General features: G+C 44.7%; 1 protein-coding gene across 2 annotated transcripts in view; it reads left to right on the forward strand.

The window, feature by feature from the left end:
* The first annotated feature begins 17,777 nt into the window (after positions 1-17,777).
* SGPL1 (sphingosine-1-phosphate lyase 1) overlaps positions 17,778-22,813 on the forward strand; it is a 51,589-nt gene continuing 46,553 nt past the window's right edge. The window contains exons 1-2 of one of the 2 annotated variants that reach the window (XM_019712448.2): positions 17,778-17,916; positions 18,744-18,805. In XM_019712448.2, the coding sequence (XP_019568007.2) occupies positions 18,779-18,805 (27 nt within the window). In that variant the 5' untranslated portion in view covers positions 17,778-17,916; positions 18,744-18,778. Of the gene's footprint in view, positions 17,917-18,647; positions 18,806-22,813 lie in introns of those variants that run through there. The other variant, XM_019712449.2, reaches the window with a different exon arrangement.

Raw genomic sequence — 22,813 nt, forward strand, 5'->3', positions numbered from 1 at the left:
CCCACTATAGCATGTGGCTGAGAAGCCGCTGCTGCCCGAGCAGGAAGGAGGACGAGGACAGTCAAAGAGAAGTCTTGTCACTTCTGTGGGCAAGCCTGTCTGCTTTGTGACTGCACGAGCCAGTGGTTGCTAGGTTACCCCTTCCCCACAATTCCAGAACCACTCCCCAAAACCCCTCTCCTTACCCCCACCCAGCTCCTCTTACCCCTCCTGGAGGGGCAGGCAGGGCTCCCTGGAGACAGGCTCTCCCTCCAAGCTCCCTCCCTGCCTCCCATTCAGGGCTTTCAATGGGGAGCAAAGGAGAGTATGAGAGTCAGGGGCCAGTTTCAGACAGGCAGCGAGCAGCAGGCAGTGAGGGAAAAACTGGCAAAGAAGGTTGGTCGGGCTGGGTCCCATCTTTGTCAGCCCCCGCGGGCAGGAAGCCACCATGGAGCATCGTGGAGGGCTCTGCCTCTGGGCAGCCTGTTTCTGGGGATTGATTCACCGAGCGCTGTCTCTTAGAAGGAGGGGAAGGGGCCGCCAACATGACCCACAGCCTGCCTCCAGCCCTACTCTAGGTGATGGCTGGATGGGAAGATCCTGGGTTTTCACTGGGGCAGGGGATTCAAATGAATGCTGACATTCTCTAGATGTGTCCCCTTGGGTAAGTGGCCTGTACCGCCAGAGGTGTGTAACAGTGGTAAGAATGCTTCATTCAAATCCCAGATCTGCTAATTCCTAGCTTCAATCATGCACCTGATGCCTCTGAGCCCCAGTTCCTGTATCTCCGAAATGGAGATGATACTTGCCATTTAGTCTCACAGGATTGCTGGGAAGATTGAGTGGCTTGATTTGGATGAAACTGTTTAGAACAGTGCGTGGCATCGAGTACGATCTCTTATTGTTATTACCTTCCCTGAGCCTGTAAAATGAGGTGCCCTCACTTACTACTGGGGTCCTTCTGAAGGACAAATGAGCTAATGGAAGTGAAGCACCTAGTCATATGCCTGGCACACGAAAGATGCTCCAAAATGATAATACTAATAATTATTACTGGTATCTTGATGGAGGTAGGATTATCAAGAGGGATAGGTCCATAGCCTGAGAACTGCTTTGGGTAGTTAACTTTATTTGTCTGAGACTCAACATGGACACCTGTAAAATGGGGCTAAGGATGATGCTCTGTACACACAGCTGCAGTGAGATCAGGGCTGCGAGGGAGCTACCAGGTTCTGTAAGCTACGGAAAGGTTTGCACATAACCTGGTGCTTGATGCTGTCATGGAATGAGTCCTCTGGTCTCAAGACTGATGGGGGTGGGCCTATTCAAAGGTCTTTGTCCTCAGAACCCCCGGCTTCATATTAGTGGTATGATGCTTCTTGACACTGTGTCCTCCCTCTGGGGAGAAAGGAAAAGGAGGGCAGCTAGAGGCAAACCCAGTCCTTCACTGAGGGGTGAGGAGTCAAACCACGGTGGCGACTCACTGGGGAGTGGTCTGTGATCTTGGCCTTGCCCTAAATGCTTCTCCATCCATACATGTCAGAATGTTCCCCATTTAAGCTCTGGCTTCTCCTGGGCTTCTCAGCAGGAAGGAGGTGACCCCTTTGAAGCCATTCTGAAAACCCCTTTTTCCATGCTTCTGGGAATCCTGGTGACTATTATGATAAATAACACTATGTTTGAAAGAAGAGAGGGCTTTCTTCCCTCCTGACCAGCCCCTCCTGCTGCTTTGAGCTCACTTGGGGAGCTCCCACTGTTCCAGCTGACACAGCTGAGAGCAAAAGCCACTTTCACTTTCCCCATTGCACCTCTTAACCCTTCCACTATATTACTTAGACGGGACACCAGGTCTACGTGTGGGGGATACCTTAGGGAATGCCCTCGACAGTGGTTTGTAAGGTTTGTCAAAGAATTGCTGAGGATACCCTTTTGAAATCTTTTTTGGTGGAGCGTCAAAAAGAGCAGAGAGATTCTGTTTGCCTGGAAATGATTTGAAGTACAGTCCTGCTGCCTGGGTCCCTCAGTTATAAGAGAAGCTATATAAAAAGTTATGGAGCACTTCCTGCGTGCCAGGCTCTGTGCTATGTTATCTCATTTAACCCTACAGACGAGGGAACTGATGATCAGAGAAGTCCTCAGTTATGTGTGTTGCAAATATGTTCTCATCTTTGTGGCTTGCTCTTCTGCATCCAAATGCAGTCTTTTGCTGGAGAGAAATCCCTGCTTTTAACACAGCCCCATTTATTAATCTTGCCCTTAAAGATTAGTGGTGTTTGTGTCTTATTTAAGAGATCTTTGCTTACCCGAGGTTATCGCTTATATTATTTTGTAGAAGATTTACTGTTTTACTTGTCATATGTAGAAAGGATCAATCTGGAATTGATTTTTGTGTGTGGTGTAAAACGGGGGTCAAGAGCCATAGTTTTTTCTCATACAAATATCCATTTGACCCACTACCATTATTTAAAACTCTATCTGCATGCTGCTTCTCTGAAGGGTTATCTTAATCAAAATTCAGGAGTCCATATATGTGTGGGCCTGTCTCTGGACTCTCTGTGCTTTTCCAGTGCTCTTTTGTTTACCGTTCCACCAGTAACACACCATCTTAATAACCTTCATTTTAAAAACGTTTTGACATCAAGCGGTGTAAGACTTTGTCCAGAAAAACTCATTTTCTCCTCCACTATCAATATTTCTGACACCAGATACATGGGAGATTTTTCCATACCCAGCAATTCTCCATTTCACCAACTGGGTGTCCTATAAATTTAACTCAATTCTAACTCTATCTACCTGGAGATGGCATCACATCTCAGAGGTTAAGGGCCCAGTCCCACAAGACGGCCCCTACTTCAAACACCAGCTCTAAGTTCAGGTTGGCACCTGTACTTCTGACTGACCAGTTATAAATCAGGTTCCCATGACCCCCTCCTCGGGTTCAATAATTTGCTAAAATGGCTCACAAAGCTCAGTTTGTTACAAAGGCTATAATAAAGGATACAGATGAAGAGGTACATAGGGCAAGGTCCAGAAAGGTTGCAAGTGCAAGAGCTTCTCTGTCCCTGTGGAACTGGGTGCACTCTTCTAGCACATGGCTGCATTCACCAGTCTGAAAGCTCTCCAAGCCCCATCCTTCTGGGTTTTTATGTAGGCTTCATTATGTAGATGATGGATTAAATCATTAATCATTGGTTATTGATTCAACCTCCAGCCCCTCTCCCCTCCCTGGATGTGTGTGTGGGAGGGGGTTGAAAGGTTCCCCTGCCAACTAACTAAAAGCCACCTCATTAATGTAAATCCAGATATAGTTGAAAGGGGCTTATTATGAATAACAAAAGAGACATTTATCTCTCTAATCACTTAGGAAATTCCAAGGGTTTTAGGAACTCTATGCTAGGAATAGGAATGAAGGCCAGCTATATATTTGTTATTGTAAAGCACAGACTTCCAGCTTTGTTTTTAAAGATTGTCTTTGTTATTCTAGTTGCTTTGTCTTTCCATATACATTTTAGAAAAACATCTGTATCTACAGAATTTTTTGCTGAGATTTTAATAGGAATCAAGTAAAACCTGGGTATCTATTTAAGGAGAATTGATATTTTTGCTATGTTGAGTCTTCTAGTCCATGAATATGGTATGTCTCTCCATATATTTAGATTTTCTTTGACTTCTTTTATCAGCATTATGCAATTTTTAGCATACGAACCCTGTACATGTTTTGTTAGATTTAAACCTAAGTATTTAAGGTTTTTTTTGAGCAATTGTGAATGGTTTTGTATTTTTAATTTCAGTGTTGATATGTGCATTACTGGTATATTGGTTTTTGTATGTTAGTTTTGCATCCTTCTACCTTGCTGAACTCACTTCTAGGAGATATGTTGTAGATTTCTTTGAATTTTCTATGTAGAAAATAATATCATCTATAAATAGGGACAGCTTCCTTCCTCCCTCCCTCCCTCCCTCCCCCCCTCCCTTCCTTTCTCTCTTTCCAGTCTTTCTCTCTTTTATTTCCTTTTCTTGTCTTGTTGCACTGGCTAGAACTTCTAATGCTATGTTGAATAAAGAGTGGTGAGAGAGGACATCCTTGCTTTGTTTCTGACCTTAGGGGACAAGCATACAGTCTTTAACCATTAAATATAATGTTAGTTGTAGGGTTTTTGCAGATGTCCTTTATCAAGTTGAGGAACTTCCCCTTTATTGTTACTTTTCTGAGAGTTTTTATCATAAATGTGTGTTGAATTTTGTCAAGTACTTTTTTTTGCATCAATTGATATAATTTTTTCTTCTTTAGCTTGCTAACATGGTGGATTACATTGATTAATTTCGAATCTTGAAACAACCTTACATTTCTGGAATAAACCTCACTTGGTAATAGTGTATAATTCTTTTTATGTATTGCTGAATTATAATGTTTTGTTAAGAATTATTATATCCCTATTTTAGTCTGTAGTTTCTGTTTTTGTACTGTCATTGTTTGCTTTTGGTATCAGGTTAATACCAGCTTCATAAAATGAATTGGAAAGTGTTCTCTTCTATTTTTTGGAAAAGACTGTATGAAATTTATGTGATTTTTCTTTAAATGTTTGCTAGACTTTTCCAGTGAAACCATCTGGACCTGGAGATTTGGTTTTGGGGAGTTTCTAAATTATGAAGACAATTTCCTTAATACTTATAGGATTATTCAAGTGATCCTTTTCATATTGGGTGAGTTGTAGTGGTTTGTGTTTTTAAGAAATCGGTCCATTTCTTCTAAATTTATGTGTGTAGAGTTTTCTCCCACTTATTTCAAATGTGCTCCTAATTGCTCATTGAGACATTTTTTTTTAATCATGAATGCTATAACATCTTTGTCAAATAATTATAACATCTCTGTCATTTTGCTGTTGGCATCTATTGTGATTTTCTGGGAATTTTTCCATGTCATCTGTATTTACAAATTTATACCATAGGCCATATGTCTGTATTATCTCTGGCGACTATAGTGATATCTTCCTTTTCATTGGGATATTGGACTAAATTTGTTCATTGATTCTTTCTCTCTCCTTGATTAATCTTACCAAGGGTTATTATTTTTATTAGATTTTTTTTCAAAGAAACAATTTTTAGTATTTTGGTCCTCTTATTTCCTTTCTTCCACTTTCTTTGGGTTTAAGTTGCTGTTTTCTAATAATTTCTTGAAATGGGTACTTAAGTCATGACTTTCAGTTTCCTTCTTTTCAAATATAGTATACATTTAAGGCCATAGTAGCCGCATCCTACAAGTTTTTCAAATTTACATGAGATACATGCGACCTTTGTTTACCTTTAATTTGTGTTTCTTAAATGAGCGAGGTTGAACATCTTTTCGTTTGTTGAATTGCTGTTTGTATATATTTCTTGTGATCTCTGTTCATATCTTTTGCCCATTTTTCTGTTGGCTTGTTAGTCCTTATATGGGCATATGAATTATATGTTAGATTATCCTTTTGTAATGTGAGTAATATAATTTTTTTTCCACATCATTGTTTTTCTTTTTACTTTGCCTATGCTGTAAACTCAGGTTTTAGATTCCTTTCCTGTTAAAATGCTGCTCTGTTGAGGGCTTCCCCATCTACTTTTGGAGTTCAGAGAGGGTAGCTCATTTTGACCCACTTTGCTTTATTGGGGCATGAAAATTTCTGTAGAACAGAGGCTAGAAACATAGGCTCTGAAGACACTCAGGCCTGCCATTCTTTAGATATATGACCTTGGATAACTTTTGATAACTTCTAAGCCTCAGTTTCCTCATCTGTAAAGTAGGAATAATAATTCTGCCAACCTTATGATGGTTAAATAAGATCGTACATATATATTAATCCAGCACAGTGCCTGGCCCATAATGAAGGCTTTGATGCATGGTATTATTTTTTATTTGTTTACCAAAATCAAGCAAACATTTATTGAATGGCTGCTGTATTATCCTGGTGCTGCTCCTCACCAGTGTAGAGGAGAAAATCCTATGATCACATGCCCCTTGGCTCACTGATGTCTTTTGTGTTTCATGCATGGAGCTCTGGATTGAGGCCAGTACCATTGGGTGCTTTGATGAAAGTTAGCTGCTCTGAGAGTTTGAGTCTCTGCCAGGCTCCTGGGTACACCTACCATGGCTTTGCCTGTGCCTCTATTGTCCCATAGTCTGTGTAACCAGTTTTCTGATGGTCTTTCAGAGAAGAGAAGAAGAAAGAAAGGGGGGTGACTAAAGACCCCATGTGGCCCACCCACCTGTCTCCCCTTGGATGATCAAAGTTACCTGGTTACATGTCATCTGAGAAGGAATCATAGCTCTGTAGCTGACAGGTATAGACTGGTCGACTAAGCCAGCACTCAAGAAGGTTGTCCAACTGGAAGAGCAGGCATCAGACAAGGGAAAAGAACCCTGGGTTCTCCAGGAAGGTCTACGGTATAGAACCAAACAAGCTTCCTACATTCATGACTTTTTGGCTTAAGCATCTCTTCTCTGACCCCCACCCCAATTTCTCCCCTCACACTCTTTTTTAACACCCAATCATTCTTACAAGTACATGTATCTCTCCTGCAAGCCTGTAAGCTCCAAGAGGTCAAAAGCTACACAGACTTGTTCATTACCAAGCACAGGGCCTTGCTCTGCATGGTGGTTACATGGGTGTGTTTGTTTTGTGCTAATTCATTGAGGTCCTGGTGCAATGCCTGGTGTCCAGTAAATAACCATTGAATGAATGAATGAATGAATGACGAGTCTTAGGTAGTTATCCAGGCCAGTCACCCACTACATGCCTAAATCCTCAAAATTCCTACCAAGTGTATGGCAGTCACCAACATAGCTCTAGTGGCAAAGCGCCCTCTACTGCCTAAGGCTGCCTGTTTGTTTTCTGTATAGTCTTGTTGGCTAGAAAGTTTTTCTTGGTATGGAGCCGAAATAAATCTCCTTGAGGCTTCCAGTCAGCATTCTTGTTCTATCCTTATGGTCAAATAAATCAAGCCTATGCCCTCTTTGTGATGACAACCCTTTAGACATTTGAAATCAGTTCTCATGTCTACCTCTTTTCCAAGCTAATCGCAAAATCATTGATTAGACACGTACTTGTTGAGTACCTACAACATGAAGTAGGCTAGAGAACACAGAGATGAAAAAACAATACCTGTCTTCAAGAGGTTACTGGTCTTGTGGGGATCCAAAGAAATCAAGATAGAATGTGGTAAGTGCCAGGGACGGTGGAGACCCAGGGGAAGGAGTGACCTAGCACAGCTGAGAGTCTTGGGGAAGGATCCACAAAGGAGTGGGCTCTAAGCAGACCAGGGAAGAGAGTATGTTCCAAGAAGAAGGGAGAGCACATGCAAAGGTCTGAGGATATAAGAGGCCATACATGTTATGGGAGCGTAAGTAACTCCAAATGGCTGGGGAGACAGGAAGTCCCAGGTGGCTCAGAACACTTCAGTTTATGTCTGGTGTCCAGAAAATGTATTACATCCTCAGCCTCAAAAGTGTCCCAGGTTAGATGATAAATTATACGGTCACTCTAAGTAAGCCTGGGGCATAAAGTCTTAGGGTGCTGTGGAAATGGGAGAGATGAAGGTGGAGAGAGGCAGGGGCAGATCATGAGGAGCCTTGTGGGCCAAGTTCAAGAAGAGCATTCAGTTAACCAGGCTTTGTATGGTGTCTTCCCTTTGAGGTCATCTTCTTCAGATACAATCTAATTCATAGGTCAGTCATCTATTGATAGAGGATTGGTGCTATGGCTTATCATGTACAGAAGACTTACCAGGGAAGTGCTTTCCACATAGCCTGGGGAGCAGCCCAGACAATCTCTGCAGACCCTCATTCACGCGTGTCCTGTACTATCTGCCACCAGGCCTTGGATTTGACTTGTTTTTACGGTTGTCAGGTTGTATCCTCAGACAACCTTGAGCAATCCCCTCGGGGCCTCCTGTTCCCAACTAGACACTTTGTAAAGCTTCATGTGGAGGAGGACAGCTGGGGTCAGGAGTAGGCCTACTAGTTATAAACAACTTGCTTTATAGGACTGGAATGACTTGTGTGTTGGAGGGACTTGGGAGAATATTCAAATGAAGTGAGTTTAACGAGCTCTATGATGATGCGATAACCTGGGAATGTCGAGTTAGATGTTTGAATGGACAGCCAGTGGAAATGGTTTAAATATTTGAAATACTTGAATTACATTTAAAATATGTCTGAGTGAGTAGTTCCTCTCCAGGGCCCCCTACAACCTCTGTCCCTAAGTGGTAGGTGTTGGCTTGTACCCCAAAACTGAATGTGGCAGTCCCCTCAAACAAAGCCACAAGAACTAGATTCAGACTGCTTTTGCCCACCGGGAAGCCACTTGGCAATGGACCCTAGGGCTTCTGGAGGCTCCCCCATCCCAACCACTGCTCTGACTGCTCAGAGGAGACATGAGGCTGCTGAGGAATAGTCACGTCACCCTGCCCTTCCTGTTCCTCCTTTGTCAGCCTACTGCAGTTTGGGGCTAATTTGGGGCTCTAAGTGTATTAGTTTGCCAAGGCTGTTGTAATGAAGTACCATAAAGTAGGTAGCTTGAACTACAGCAAGGGACAGCCTCTCGGTTCTGGAGGCTAGGAGTCAGAGGTCAAGGTGTTGGCAGGACTGGTTCTTTCTGAGGGCTGAGAGGGAGAAGCTGTTCCATGCCTCTTCCCTAGACTGGTGGTTTCTTGGAAGTCTTTGGTGCTCTTTGACTTGTAAAAGCAACCCCCCATCTCTGCCTTCATCTTCGCATGGCTTTGTAAAGCTTCCCTGGAGGAGGGTAGCTGGGGTCAGAATGAGGGCTACTAGCTAGAATAAACAACTTCCTTGCTAGGACTGGAATGATTTATGTATTGGAGGGACTTCTCTCTGCGTTTCTGGCTGTGTCCAAATTTCCCCTTTTTACAAGGACAGCAGGTATACCGGATTAGGAGCCTGCTCTACTCCTGGATGGCCCCATCTTAACTAACTGTATCTCTAGTGACCCCATTTCCAAATAAGGCCACATTCTGAGATGCTGGGGGGTTAGCACTTCAACATAAGAATTGTTGGGGGACACAATTCAACCCATAACATGAGGGTAGATAGAAATAGCATCAGCGTGCATGCAACTGCTCTTTTGGTTAGTATTGCAACCAGCTCTACTTTTTGGGAAACGATCACGCCAGAAAGAATCCCATGATTAAAGCAGAGGTGTCCGAATCCTGCTATAACCAGTTAAAGGTACAGCCCACTAGGATGGGTTAGCTATGAACGTGACGTCTCCCCTGAGGCTCCTAGCTTGAAGGCACACACGAAAGCCTGCTAGCCAGGGTACAAGGTAGCCTGTGCTTCTGGGAATCTTGTTTTAATCTATTATCTCACTTTCCAAGAGTCCATCTTCTAAACATATGCCATTATTCTACCTTTGCACCAACTATCTTCATTCTTTGCCTAGATGAATATAAAAGCCTTGTAACTAGTCTGCCCACTTGGATCTTTTCCCAGCCATTCTCCATACTACACAGAGGGATTGTTTTATTAATGTGATACAATTGGCTCCTTGATGAAAACAAGCTCCATGGCTGCTTCTGCTCTTTGGATACAGATCAAAGTACTACATCCTGCAAGACCCTGAGGTCTCACACAGGAAGCTTACCATCTGCATCCAGTCCTTAGTTGCATTTGTTTAAAAAACAATTGAACTGGCAATGCTCTGTTTCTTGATCCGGGTGCTGAATACTGACGTTCACTCCGTGAATATTCATCAAGCTTGTCTATGGTATATTTCAGTATGAAAGAAAACTTCAAAACAATTGAATGAGTTGCCCAGAGTACCTTAATCATATTTCCGTTTCTGACCTTTTAGATCTCTTGACAATCACCATACAAGTAGAGTTATTTTTTCCCTCTATCTTGGGGAAAAAAGATGGCATTCAACAAATTGGGGCGATTCAGCAAGTTATGTCACAGTCACAAGATAAATTATGCGGATTGCAACAGAAAAAACCACATGATTCTACAGTTTTTTGTTGTTGGTTTTTTTTTGCTCTTTTTTTGTCCAGAAATTATGCCGACTTGCTGTTTCCTGTGGCTAACTAAGAATAAAGAGGGATCCACATGTTGCCTCTGCCACTCAGTGCCCAGGTCAATAGGTGTGACTGGTGTCAGCACTCTGCGTCATTTCTGCTCTTGAGAGAACTTCATTCCTTTCTGAAGCAACAGCTGTCTTCTCAACAGAGCTTGGGCAAGCAGGAGGTTGTGGGCAACCCCTCTGTGTCTGCCCCAAGAAAACAGGAATTCTGACAAGCTTGGGTGTGTGAAAGAAAGGGAGAGTTCTCTGCCGATGGTCGAAAGCATGGTTGGCAATATCTGAAGGTTGCTTCTATGGGACAGTGACAAGACATTCACTGGGTTCTGCCTCTTGGGGTGCTAAAACTCTTCCCATTGTTTAACATAAAGAACTAAAGTAGTCCTAGCAAAGAGAATGAAAATAATCCCTGACTCTGGCAGGCTCCTAGGACATCGCAATTTTATACAATTTGAGAGATTTTACCAAAAAGTCTGGACTTGACTTGGTTTGAAAATTTGAAATGTGGGGCCTACCCCTCTTATTTCAATTCTATTTAAAATTGAAGCACCTGTGACATCCTGCCCCAGGCCTATACTTTCTATTTCCTACACTCCGCTCTGCTTCTGCTTCTTCCATAACCCTTGGCACCTTCTAATTTACCATATAGTTTACTTAATATATTTATCTATCTCCTTCTACTCGAATATAAATTGTATGAGGGCAGGGATCTGTTTGCTCAGTGATACATCCCCCTCCCAGGATATTGCAACCTAGCATTCAAGAGTTGAATGAATGAATGAATGAATGAATGAGCCTGATGCTTGCATTCCCAAATGATAGCAGTCACATTACCTGCCTGGGCCCCTGAAGGACGTGCATTTGCACACCTGCCCTACGCATCTGTCCCTACTAACCTGCACTCCAGCTTCTCTCTCCCCTCCCCTTTACTCTTCTCTCTCAAGCCACACTGGCCTTTCTGTGCCGACCACTGGGCCTTGACATATACCGTTCCCTCAGCCAGAACACTCTTCCTGCCTCTCTCTGCCTGGTTGACTCCTGCTCATCCTGCACTCTCAGCTCAAACTGTCCTTGGTCTCTCTGCCTAGGTCACCTCCCCTGAGCATGGAGAACAACTGCTCTTAGCCTTTTCAAAACCTACTAGAGAAAATTCCTCTAATTATATTTTTAGAGACATAAAAGGTATTCATCCCCTTGTAGACATGAATGCCCACTCCTCCTACCCTGACCCCCAAGCTCAGGATAAAGGTGTGCCCAGCTATCTAGAGCCCAGCCTCTCTGAGTGAGTCAGTCCAGAAACCAGTTCTGCAGAGCCAGGCAAGGGATTGCCATGGGCCAAAGTTTGTAATTACGCCCTTGGTCCTCTGTTTACCCAGGACTTACATTGCACTGGGCCTTTTTATTGCATCCCATCTGTGTCAACACTTCTAGGGGAGGGAGTGAGGAAGCCTGGCCTCCTACAGGGTTCTGGCAACACCACTCATCTTCCAAGCAGAGCCAGGATGACGCCTTCCCCAACCAAATAATCTCGTGATAGAAGGCCCTTCCTGGGAACCTGGGGGCAGAGAGGTAAAGTTTCCAAACAGGCTTCTGAGAAGTATGACCCAAGTGGGGCATAGAGAAAGCTGGAGAGCAGCTTTCTCTCTATACCCAGTTTTGAGGTGAAGAAAGTGAGACCCAGAGAGGGTAAAGGGTACAAGAAAAAACGACATAGTACATGAGTCCCAAAACCAGCACAAGAACCCATAGCTTTTCCTACATTTTCTGGGCCTGGGCTTTTGGGGCTGGAATGTCAGGAATTCTGGGTTTAGTCTGCACTGGCTGTGGGACCAAACATTGACATTGGTGAGAATGGATGGACTTTTACCTGGGGGGTGTACAAAATACAGATGTCTGGGCCACATTTCTCATTTACTAGGTCTGTAGGAGAGCACTGACGTGTGGATTTTGAAAAGCTCTTTGGAGATTCTGATGCTCAATGCTAGATGGGACGTACAGGTCTGGATGACACTGAAGTCCCTTCTAGCTTGACAGATAGTCAGCTGCAGACGGTAAAATGAGGCGTGTGCTAGAGTGTGTTCTTAGTATTAGTCCACAACAGCAGGTCTCAGGGGGGCAGTTAGACTCCCTGGGAGGCATCCTGAAAATAGTTGAAGTTTTGGTTGTCATGACGATGGGAGTAGTTCCTCTGGCATTCAGTGATGGATGCTAGATGTCTGGTAATGCCGACATTGAAAGGGCAGCCCCTCATAATGAAGAATTGTCCTGAGTCCTGCACATCTTTGAATGTCCTGCCAGAACATTCATGTAGGTGAAAGGTCAGTTCATAGTTACACAAGTCAAAAACTCCATTTCACTTTACATACAAGAAGTAGATTTCTTTAAAAACATGGTTTTATTTATATACTCTTCCTGGAGTGCCACTACCATGTTGAAAGTTGCATGTCTAAAGTTGTCCTTCATTTTGTTTGGAATTTTATCAACTCTTAATCCACCATTTTGGAAAATCACGTCACCCATGGCAATACTGCTCACAAAGTAATTGTGTCACCAAGACAACACCTCTCTCCTGGGCTGCGTATGTAGCTTTCCCATTCATAGTGATTATATGTAAAGATCCTAATTTAGCCCTTATTTGAAAATGTCAAATATAAAGGAAAAGTGACAGCAATTTTCAAATATTGCCATCTCTTCAATCCATCGTAAGTTCATGCATCTGTCAACTTCATGTAAGATTTTATTTTCATGACTTTCACTTTTAAAGTTAGGACATTCTATTGCATTGTAAAAGAATTATACGTGTAGGTAGGTGCACTCCCTGTTTATAACAAATATATGTTGCAATTCCATAAACAGTGGGTGTTGGGTCTGGTTGGTTTGGGACTTACTGATTAGCAAACAACAAACCCTGCAGGAAACACAGTAGGTAGAGCTGTAGCTCTCAAACAAGTCTTGCAAAGGGCTAGGGTGCCTTAGATGGGGCAAGGGACGCATTGGAAGGATGAACCAACTTGTCAGAATCAGGTCCCAGAATCAGGGGAATGAAATCAGACCTACAGAAACAAGGTGAGAGGGCTAGGCTTGGGTGAGCAGGTCACAGAACCCAGCTTGGAATCTCATCTGAACTCACCTTGGACATGGGAGGAGGTTCTTGAGTGCCTACTGTACATTGGAACCTGTAATTGCCAGCACAGTCCTAGGGTGGATGCTCTTAGCCCTTGTTTTACAACCAAGGAGACCCAGGCTCTAACAGTTAAACTAACTTGCCTGAGGTCGCCTGATCTCTGAGTGGAGGCTTGTCCACCTGCCTTCAAAGCTGCTTTGTGGTCGCAGGCCCCAGCAGGGTTCCTTCTGGGCAAGAAAGTTTGTATTTGTTTGTTTTTTGATAAGCAGTGGCTCTCTGTTTTTGATGCTTTGCTAGGAGTGATTGTGCAGCCTGGATAGCAATGGGGGTTTCCTCGGGAAAGGTGGGGCTTCCTTGGGAAATAACCCTTGGTCTCTGAGGACTTGGCCACTCTGACCTTTGGCTGAGTTGGCACTGGAGACATACACCTCAGTGACACACTGCACCTTGCTATTCATCCCAGATGGCCACCTCAGGGCACACACTCCCTGCTGTGGGTGCTCCCATATCTGGCTGGCCCTCAGCTTCTTCTTTCCCGGGTGGCCAGTTCTACTGTGATCAACCCAGCCTGCTGCTGTTGGCTGGTTTCCTGCCCCTCTTGGGCAGAGCATTCTAGGCTCCATGAGTGGAAGTCCTGCAGGGGGCTTTCCTGTGGGCCATTCCTTTCCAGGAGGGGTTCAGAAGCTGCAACCCCACCTAAGATCTGCCCATAGCCCTGCCCTGAGGTGAACTTCCATGAAGGTCCCCAGTTGAGTAGGGGGTGTCACGGATAGGAATGGAGGCATGGGGGGTAGCGTGCTCGGGCTTTTTAAGAGTGTGCTCTCATGTATGGGGGAGGTGTGTTACTAACTCCACTCTGGATAGCTGCCATGTGAAGCAGAACAAGATTTGCCGGCATGAATTGTTTTAAAAATTGGTAGAAACAAGCACTGCAGTGAGACCCTTTCAGGCTAAATTAAAGAGGCCACATAGGGGAAAAAATTCCAGACCATCTTCCTCTGCCTGCCTCCCCTCACAACCCCCAAGCTTTCTGTCTTCAGCAGGAATTTCAGTCTCTCACTGGTTCCCCATAGGTATTCCAGTTCCTTCCAATCATTTGTTATCCTGGAATGCACCAAAGGCCAATTGGGGAGCATTAGTTCTCCTCATCCCCCGTGCCTTCTCTTCATCAGCTTCTTTAAACCATCTCAAACAAACACACAATCTTAATAAAAACACTGAGCTTTCTCTCTGAAAGCGGGGTGCCCAGGGAAATACTTCTCAGACTTTACAGTGTATAAATATTACCCAGGGATCTTGTTAAAACGTAGATTCAGATTTAGTAGGTCTGGAATGGGGCTCCAAGACCCCGCATTTCTAGCAAGCTCCCAGGTGATGCAGTACTGCTCCCCAGGAAACCACACTCTGAGCATGGAAGCCCAGGCAGCCCCGTCTCTGCCTCCTCTCAACCCGCTAAGCCCCTCCTTCTTAGAACTTCTGAAGTCCCTACTGCAGGAATCTCTGGGAGGACAGGGAAAGGATGTTGACACGTGCCCTCTCCTTAGCTAACACCTGCTTTTTCGAATCCCTCTTCTCTTTGAACTATATAAGTCTCTCTTTTATTTATAACCCCTTTGCTCTCTTCTCTCTTGCTTTCTCCCAAGGGCCCACCAATACAGCTAGGACATGTAAGACTCATAGGCAGTGGGAATTTTGTTTCATTTTGGTAAAATGTGATTCCTCTGTGAAGGCTGAAGTTTTCTCCCATAATCCTCGTGCATCCTTTGTCTCTGGCCACTTCTCTTCTAATCCCTGATCATGCTGCAGTCAGAGGGAGAGTGGGCCAAAGGAGCAGCGTAGCCTGAAGGCACACACACACCCCACATGGCTTCTGGGCTCTGCCAGAAACTGTCAGGAGTCACGTCGCTCTCTGGGCCTGGATTTCTTTATGCTTATACTATGGGGTTGAGCTGAAGGCCCCTCTGTGTCTAACATTCTTTGATTCTCATTAATCAACCAGCACATTTTAGGTTCTCTGTACAAAATCTGAAGCCTTAATTACCCACCCAAACTCCACCCCATCCTCCTGTGTGTCTTTGGGATGATCATTGACCTTCTCTGGGCCTTAGTGCCCTTGTTTACAAGTTGAGTGATGATGAGAGTCACCTGATCTGGGCAAGTTGGGACATAAATGGGGCCTTGGATATAAAGGTGCCTGACATAGTTCTTGGCAAAGTAAGTGTCTTAGTCAGCTTGGGTGCTATAACAAAATACCATAGACCGTGTGGCTTAAACAACAGACATTTATTCATCACCGTTCTGCAGCCTGGGAAGTCCGAGATCCAGGTGTTGGCAGATTTGGTTTTCAGTAAGGACCTCCTTCTGGCTTGCAAAGGGTCCCCATTTCATTGCATGCTCATGTGACTCCTCTGAGTGTGTGAGTGTGTGTGTGTGTGTGTGTGTGTGTGTGTGTGGAGAGAGAGAGAGAGAGAGCGAGAGAGCGCATGCGCTACTATGGTGTCTCTTCCTTTTCTTGTAAGGACACTAATCCCATTATGGGTGCACGATCTTCATGACCTCATCTAAATCTAATTACTTCCCAAAGACCCCACTATCATATTGGGAGTTAGGGCCTCACCATATGAATTTGAGGGAGGTGGGGGAGGGACAAACATTCAGTCCATCACAGGAAGGATTAGTCAGTGTGGCTGAATTGCTTCATTCATCTCGGAAGAATCAACAGACTGCCGGCCATGTGTTTGCAGCAGTGAAGTTGTATTGCAGAAATGTAGGGAGGACTCAGACATGGACCCTGCTCTCTAGTCAGCTGGCATAGAGATTCTAGATTAAAGGGGGGGAGGTGGCAGCTAACATGGAGACTAGGGAGAGCAGCGACTAGGAGCTGAAATAAAACTAAAGCAGAGGTGGAGGATGGAGAGTGGGGAGGACATGCCTGAAATCCCAACGTCTCTCTTGATGAGTAGGCATTGGCAGGTGGCCCCAGAATATTTTTTGACTCTTCAATACTGAGAATGCACGCCTTTGGAGGAACAGCAGTAAGAGGACTAAGAATATGGAATGTCAGTGCTTGGTTCTGGGGCTCTGGATAGAGATGTCTGGGACTTTTGATGGGGTGGGCGTGAGGGTGAGAAAGCCCAGAGATAAACTGCTTGACTCCTTCAGGGTCTTAAGCATTCTGGTGGGAAATTGGAAGGTGCCGAAGGAATTTCATCCTAGATAAGGATAATTGTGGTAGTAATGATGATACCCTAGGTTAGTGTCATGACAACATTTTGCAAGGGGATGGAATTGGTACCCTCATCAGTGTCACTTTTGTTAGGATTTCAAGATTCCATCTAGGTATCATTTTTGAAAAATCTATTGAAAACATTCTGTGTGCAGATCACCGGTCAGCTACATGTAACTACACCGCTTTCTGCTTGTACTGAATTAGTGACATGACGACACGGGCAAGTCATGAAAAATGTATTTGAGATTTATTTCACCTGAAAAGGAAGGGTGAGCTTTGTGATCTTGGTGGGCACTTTCACGTAAATTTATGAGATGATTCCCAACATTGTTCATGAAAATAAAGCAGTTTTGGTAGCATTTTTGCCCAACACCTTGTAGGGCTTCAGAACAAGTCACCCCAAGATGTGCCTCTGCGGTACGAGGATTATTTTGAGCTAAAAGCAACTGAGGCTCTGCAAGCTCAAGAGAAACATCTGCCCCTCCCCACCCCCACTATCTAAAAGAATTTAAATTAGGGGCCAGGCCCATGATAAGAGTTATCACCAGAAGTAACTTTTCCTGACCTACCTATATGGCAGGGCAAACTTCTAATTGCTGAACCTGTGCTCTCCCTGCAGTTACTTCCTGAAGCCCCCAGGTGGCTTACCTCATCCTTAGCTCAGAATGTCACATAGACCTCATTTCCCCCTTTCTGTCCCTGAACCTCTCATGAATGTGGGGATCCCCGACTCTCATGTGTGGGGGGTTCCCATGCATATGTATGTAACTGTATTTGATCATTTTCTCTTGCTAACCTGTCTCATATTTATTAGATTATTAGACCAGCTGAAAAAACTTTGAGGGTGGAAGAAAGTTTCTTCCTCCCCACAACCTGTAGTCTCTATTCTCCATTTTTGTGGGGGAAGGGGAGAGATGGGTGGTAGATCCATTAAGGGAATTTCCATGTGCCTTTTCTTTGGGCATCACTGTCCTTGATGGAAGTCTCCAGGTAAAAGACAAAGGACAAATCCGTGGGTCACTCATTAAAATCCCAAAGGCCTCCTCTAGAGTCCCATCTTGGGTAGTTTATTTAGATCAGTTTGTAGTGCTCTGCAGGCCAACTCTCTCAGGGGTTACAAGTGACCATGTGTGGCCAGTAAGTTGGTTTTTAAAAAGGCAGCCTCAAGCTGAAGCTGCTGTCTTGGGACGGCAGTTAAACCTTCCCAAGAAGGCCAGGGTGCCGGCCCCTGCCTGGCCAGCAGGCGACGCGCACGCGCCATGGACCCCAGGGAGAGGCGTGCGTGCGGCTGGCAGCGGGGCCGCGCACGCAGGGGCCTGGGAGCCATTTCCGGGCGGGGAGGGGCGGTACCTCCCGGGAGGGGCGGGGCCGCCCGCGGTCCGACCTCTAATCTCAGCCGCGGCAGCGGCAGGGGGAGCCCGATCCCCGCCACTCACTAGTGGGTCTTGTGGTGAAGAGGAGTCTGGCGGGGCGAGAGCGTCCGACGGGAGAAGCGGGGAAGCTGGTTCCGGGCTGAGGAGGTGGAGGGGGTCACGGCTACGGAGGAGGGCGGAGGGTCGGGGCTGGGGAGGAGGACGTCGGGTTTCGGGTGGGAGGAGAGTGGGGACTGAGTGGGGAGCGGGTCCTGGCGCGCGAAACGAGAGGAGGGTCCCGACTGGGGGCGGGAGGGTGGTCCTGGGTGGGAGGAGTGAGGAGAGGAGGAAGGGCCGGCGGGACTGGGGGGCTAGCAGATGCGGGGCAAGATCGGGTTCGGGCAGAAGGTGGGGGCGCTGACCACTCGAGGTCTGAGTGAGTGCAAGGTTCGCGAGTGGATGGGGGTGGGGGGCGCCCGGGCCGAGAGGGAGCGGGATCTGAAACTCTACTCCCCGGACGGAGTAGCAGTGGGTTGGGGCCGGCAGGATTTGCTGATCCTTCCCCAAAGGGGGGGGAGGGATGAAGTCGAGAGCGAGGCCAGCCTGTTTCTAAAGGGAGCCCAGTGAAGGCTGGACCCTGGCAGTGGGCGGCCTTTAGCGTTCGATTCTCCGCGGGGTTGGATTGAATGGGCTGGGCTACGGGGCTCCAGGCCCTCGTCCGGGGAGGGTTGGGCGTCGCCGCTGGTATTCACCTGGGGGCATTGCTTTGTGGGAGGCTGGGTCTGGATTCATTCGGTCTGCTGTAGGAGGGAAGCGTAATGCCAGCAGGGTTCTGATTCGCTGGTTTGGGGTGCTGGGGGTGGGGTGTGATAGCTGGGAGTGAAATCCGAGCTCTCAAAAGAGGGAGAGAACCATTTCTTGATTCTGTGGCGAATCTAGGCGGCCAACGCGATAGTTTTAGAATAGAAGTAAACAAACCTGGTTCCGTTTTTCAGAGGGGAGGCCCTGAAAGTGCGGCTGGAAGTGGAAGATGCCCAGTACGGACCTTCTGATGTTGGTGAGTCTTTTCCACGCATCCTCCTTGTTGTAAGGTACTTGTGCCTTAGGTTTTATTTTTAGTCCAAAGGATCTGAGTGTGTAGATTTCACCTCTGATGCTTGCCTGCTGAGCATTTCTGGCACCTTTACTTTGGGCTTAATGATTAAGAATGGATACATGAGTTAAATATATGAATATATATGTTTAGTATACGTGAAGAAGAATCTTTTTCAAAATTATTGCAGTTGGTTTTAATCTCTCACTTCCCATACTACCAGAGCAGTTTTAAAACTTGTGTTACATTTTGTCTGAGTCCATCACATTTTAGTTTATAAGTGTTTGTCTCCCAGACTAAATTCCCAGGAAGACATATATCATGTTTCATTTGTATAGAGATGAACAAACATCTACCCTGGTGCTCTGTATATAGTAAGTGATTAACAAATGCTTGTTGAATTGAAGTAGTTTGAATTAAAGTTCTTTTGTTGTGCTGAGGAGTATACCTGCTTTGGTAGAGGCTGTTTTCCCCTCTCCTGCTGAGATCTTCCTGTGATGTTTTTTTCAACCGAGCAGGGAGAATAGCATTTACATGAGTGTTTACCAAAGTGATGTTTTATTCTTGGGACATTTATGATTCCATAGAGGCACTTTCATGTGAGAATTGTGGGGAGCCCAGGGCTTTCAAATAGCTATATAAAAAAGTGTCCGCGTTTAGTTTTTTAGAAGTAACTTCTCTGAGTCTGATGTCTTCTTTGTGCAAAAACATTGATATAAAACCAATTTATTTTCCTCCCTTTATCTCACTAGTCCAGAGAGTTGGTAGCTGTCACTGGGAAATTGGCAAAAACTAATAATAGTGAGGTTTTCTTATACTAGGTGCTGACTTCCTGCAGTGGCAAAACCTGTAAGGCCTGCGGGAGGGATAAAGATGGAAACTTAAGTTGTGATTAGTTCTGGTTTGAGGTGGGGAGCAAGGATGATTTTAGAGACACAGATAAATACTTGGTTTATCCACAGATCCTTATGAAGATTTTACCTACAATAGTTTCTTGCCTCAAATTTCATGTATTATCAATGGGTAATAAATTGCTTTATGTAATTTTTTTTTTTTAAAGATTTTATTGGGGAAGGGGAACAGGACTTTATTGGGGAACAGTGTGGACTTCCAAGACTCCTTCCTAAGTGAAGCTGTTGTCCCCTCAATCCCAGCTGTGGAGGGCGCCACCCAGCCTCAAGTTGTTGTCCTTTCAGTCCTAGTTGCAGGGGGTGCTGCCCACCATCCCTTGAGGGACTTGAGGAATCGAATTGGCAACCTTGTGGTTGAGAGCCCACGCTCCAACCAACTGAGCCATCCAGGAGGCAGCTCAGCTCAAGGTACCCTATTCAATCTTAGTTGCAGGGGGCGGAGCCCACCATCCCTTGCGGGACTTTGAACCAGCAATCTGTGGTTGAGAGCCCACTGGCCCCCGTGGCAATCGAGCCGGCAGCCCCTGGAGTCAGGAGCACGGAGCTCCAACCACCTGAGCCACTGGGCTGGCCCTCGCTTTATGTAATTTTAAATTCTTACTACAAGAGTAATATGTTAGAAAAATAGGAAATTATAAATAAGCAAAAGGAAGCAACCCCCTAATAATTCCACTACTCAGGGATAACCACTGTTAGTACCTTGGAGGGTTAATGCAGAATGATTTGTAGCAATTGGCAATTTCCGTGTTCTCTAATAGATCAGTATGTTTCTATAAATTAAGATTTCAGTATGTAAATAGGATGGATATACCTCTGTGCCCTGAGATGTGCTTAGTACTTCTTGGGCTTGTGGGTTCCCTTTAACAGTCTGAGCAGTGAGTGCTTTAACTCAGTATTTCTCTAGCTGTTGCCACTACTTTTCACTTCCTCATTTGATTAGAATGTTTAGGGGTGTTGGCTTTTTGTTGGTGTAAGGAATTAATTCACATGGCAAAGAACTGGTCCTCGAGAATCATCCCTCTCTGAAGACACCATACATGTTGGTTGAGGTGCTTTCACTGGAAAAGTTGGCATTCCTTCCCAGACTGTACTGTGCTATTTGAGGCTAAATGGTAAAAAAACCGGTGAACCAGAACTGGGTTTTCAGTGGGGGCACTCAACTGTTATGATCTGAGTTCAACGTATTTCTCTATCTAATTTATATGATGTGTAAGATATGTTCTTGGCCCTCGAACTGGGAAAAAAGAATCCCAGTGAATAAAAAAATAACTTCCATGCAGGGAAGTGTATAGTAGAGTTTCAAAATTAGAAGCAATCTTAGAAATCCTATGATGCAACTTCTTATTTATATTGTACATGAATGCTTTTTAGAGTATTTCTGATAAATGGATATCCAGCCATCCATTCTCTCTGCTGGGGGAATAAGATGGTCATAAGCTAAGACAAAATACAGGGTGGATTCAGGAATAGTAATATAATTCTGATAGCTAACATTTATTGAGCATATATTACATGTTAGGAGCAGAAATAGATACTCAACATACTTAGTTAATTTTCACAAAAATCCTTTGGAAAATATACTGGCATCCTCCTTTTATAGTTGAAAAACTAGACTTAGTTAGAGAGGGTACCACAGCCATGAAGTGGTGAAGCCACGTATTAACGATAGCTCTACCCTCTAGGGGACACTTTGGAAATGTGTGTTTGTATGTGTGCATATGTTTGTTTTCTATAGTCTTGTCTGAAAACATATTTTATTATACAAATCTTCTTGTTTATTTTCTTTTACATTGCACTTAGGGCATTATATTGAAATTTTAAGTTACGTCTATGGGTACAATGTTATAATCTTTGAATTTCATTTTAGAATAATAAAGGGGCATTATAAAATATTATAAAAAGGGGGCATTGGGTTGATAAGGTTGAAAACCACTTGTGTGGATGTTAAGAAAATAAAACTTGAAGATCCACTGGAGTCCATATGTGATAAACCTTGTGTTCCAGAATCAGGGGCTTGGGCTATCAGCCCTTAGTGTGATACTGCCCTTAATTTTGCCCTCATTTGATTAGGGTGGTTTGCCTGCCTTTTTCCATTTGCTCACACATGACATGTCATGGGCTGCAGTATTTTTCCACCTATGTCTCAGAGAGAATAAAATGAGTGCGTGCATTCATCTGAGAATTGCCATGCTTTCTGAGGGAATTCAAGTCAGGCAAGTTTTCATCACTCTTTCTCCACTTTGATAACCATTCTTTTCATCTGTAGTCTCTTCCTCCTTAAGCTGGGGTTGCAAGTGGCCCAATACTTGTAACTATTAAGAGGGTACTTTATAAAGCTCAGTCTACTCCTTAGGCAGCTTTTCTTTTTTTCCATCCAAATGAGGGAATCAAGGTTACCATTTGCACCATGGTAGGATGGTTGGGGTTTCAGTAATAATTGTTTATCTAGGGCTGAGGTTCTCCACCAGGGGTGATTTTGCCCCCCAGGGACATTTGGCAATGTCTGGAGATATTTTTGATTGCTACACTTGAGGAGTGCTGCAGGTCAGGGATGCAATTAAACACTACCGGGCATGCAGTGTCCCACAATGAAGAATTTTCTGGCCTAAAATGGTAGTAGTGCCCAGGTTGAGAAACCCTGGTGTAGGGTTCCTTAACCTAGGAGTAGATAATGGTGTCTGTATAGCCCAGGCAGTCAGATGGGTGGTGGAATGAGTCTTTTCTTTGAGTTTAATGGGTCTGCTGTAGTGTTACTTGGGGTTATTTTGCCCATGGATCAAGTCCTGCTGCTTTGGAATATATATTGGAGAGTGTACAGCATAGTCTTCTAGTAGAGTAACATTCTTACTTTCCTTTGCAACATTTCTGCAGCACTTCTTGATTTGGACATGGTAAGCCTGTCTCTGTTTTGTTTTTCAGGTTCAAAACTTGAATCTTTCCAGATCTTAGAACTTTATCTTTGACCCCTGAATCTTTTTTAGGGATGCTTTCTTTATGAATCTCAGCTGGAATTTAAGCAGTAAACTGAAAGATCGACATGAAAAACTCACTTCTGTTGTTT

The sequence above is a fragment of the Rhinolophus sinicus genome, linkage group LG07, assembly GCF_036562045.2.
Source record: "Rhinolophus sinicus isolate RSC01 linkage group LG07, ASM3656204v1, whole genome shotgun sequence".
NCBI lineage: Eukaryota > Metazoa > Chordata > Mammalia > Chiroptera > Rhinolophidae > Rhinolophus > Rhinolophus sinicus.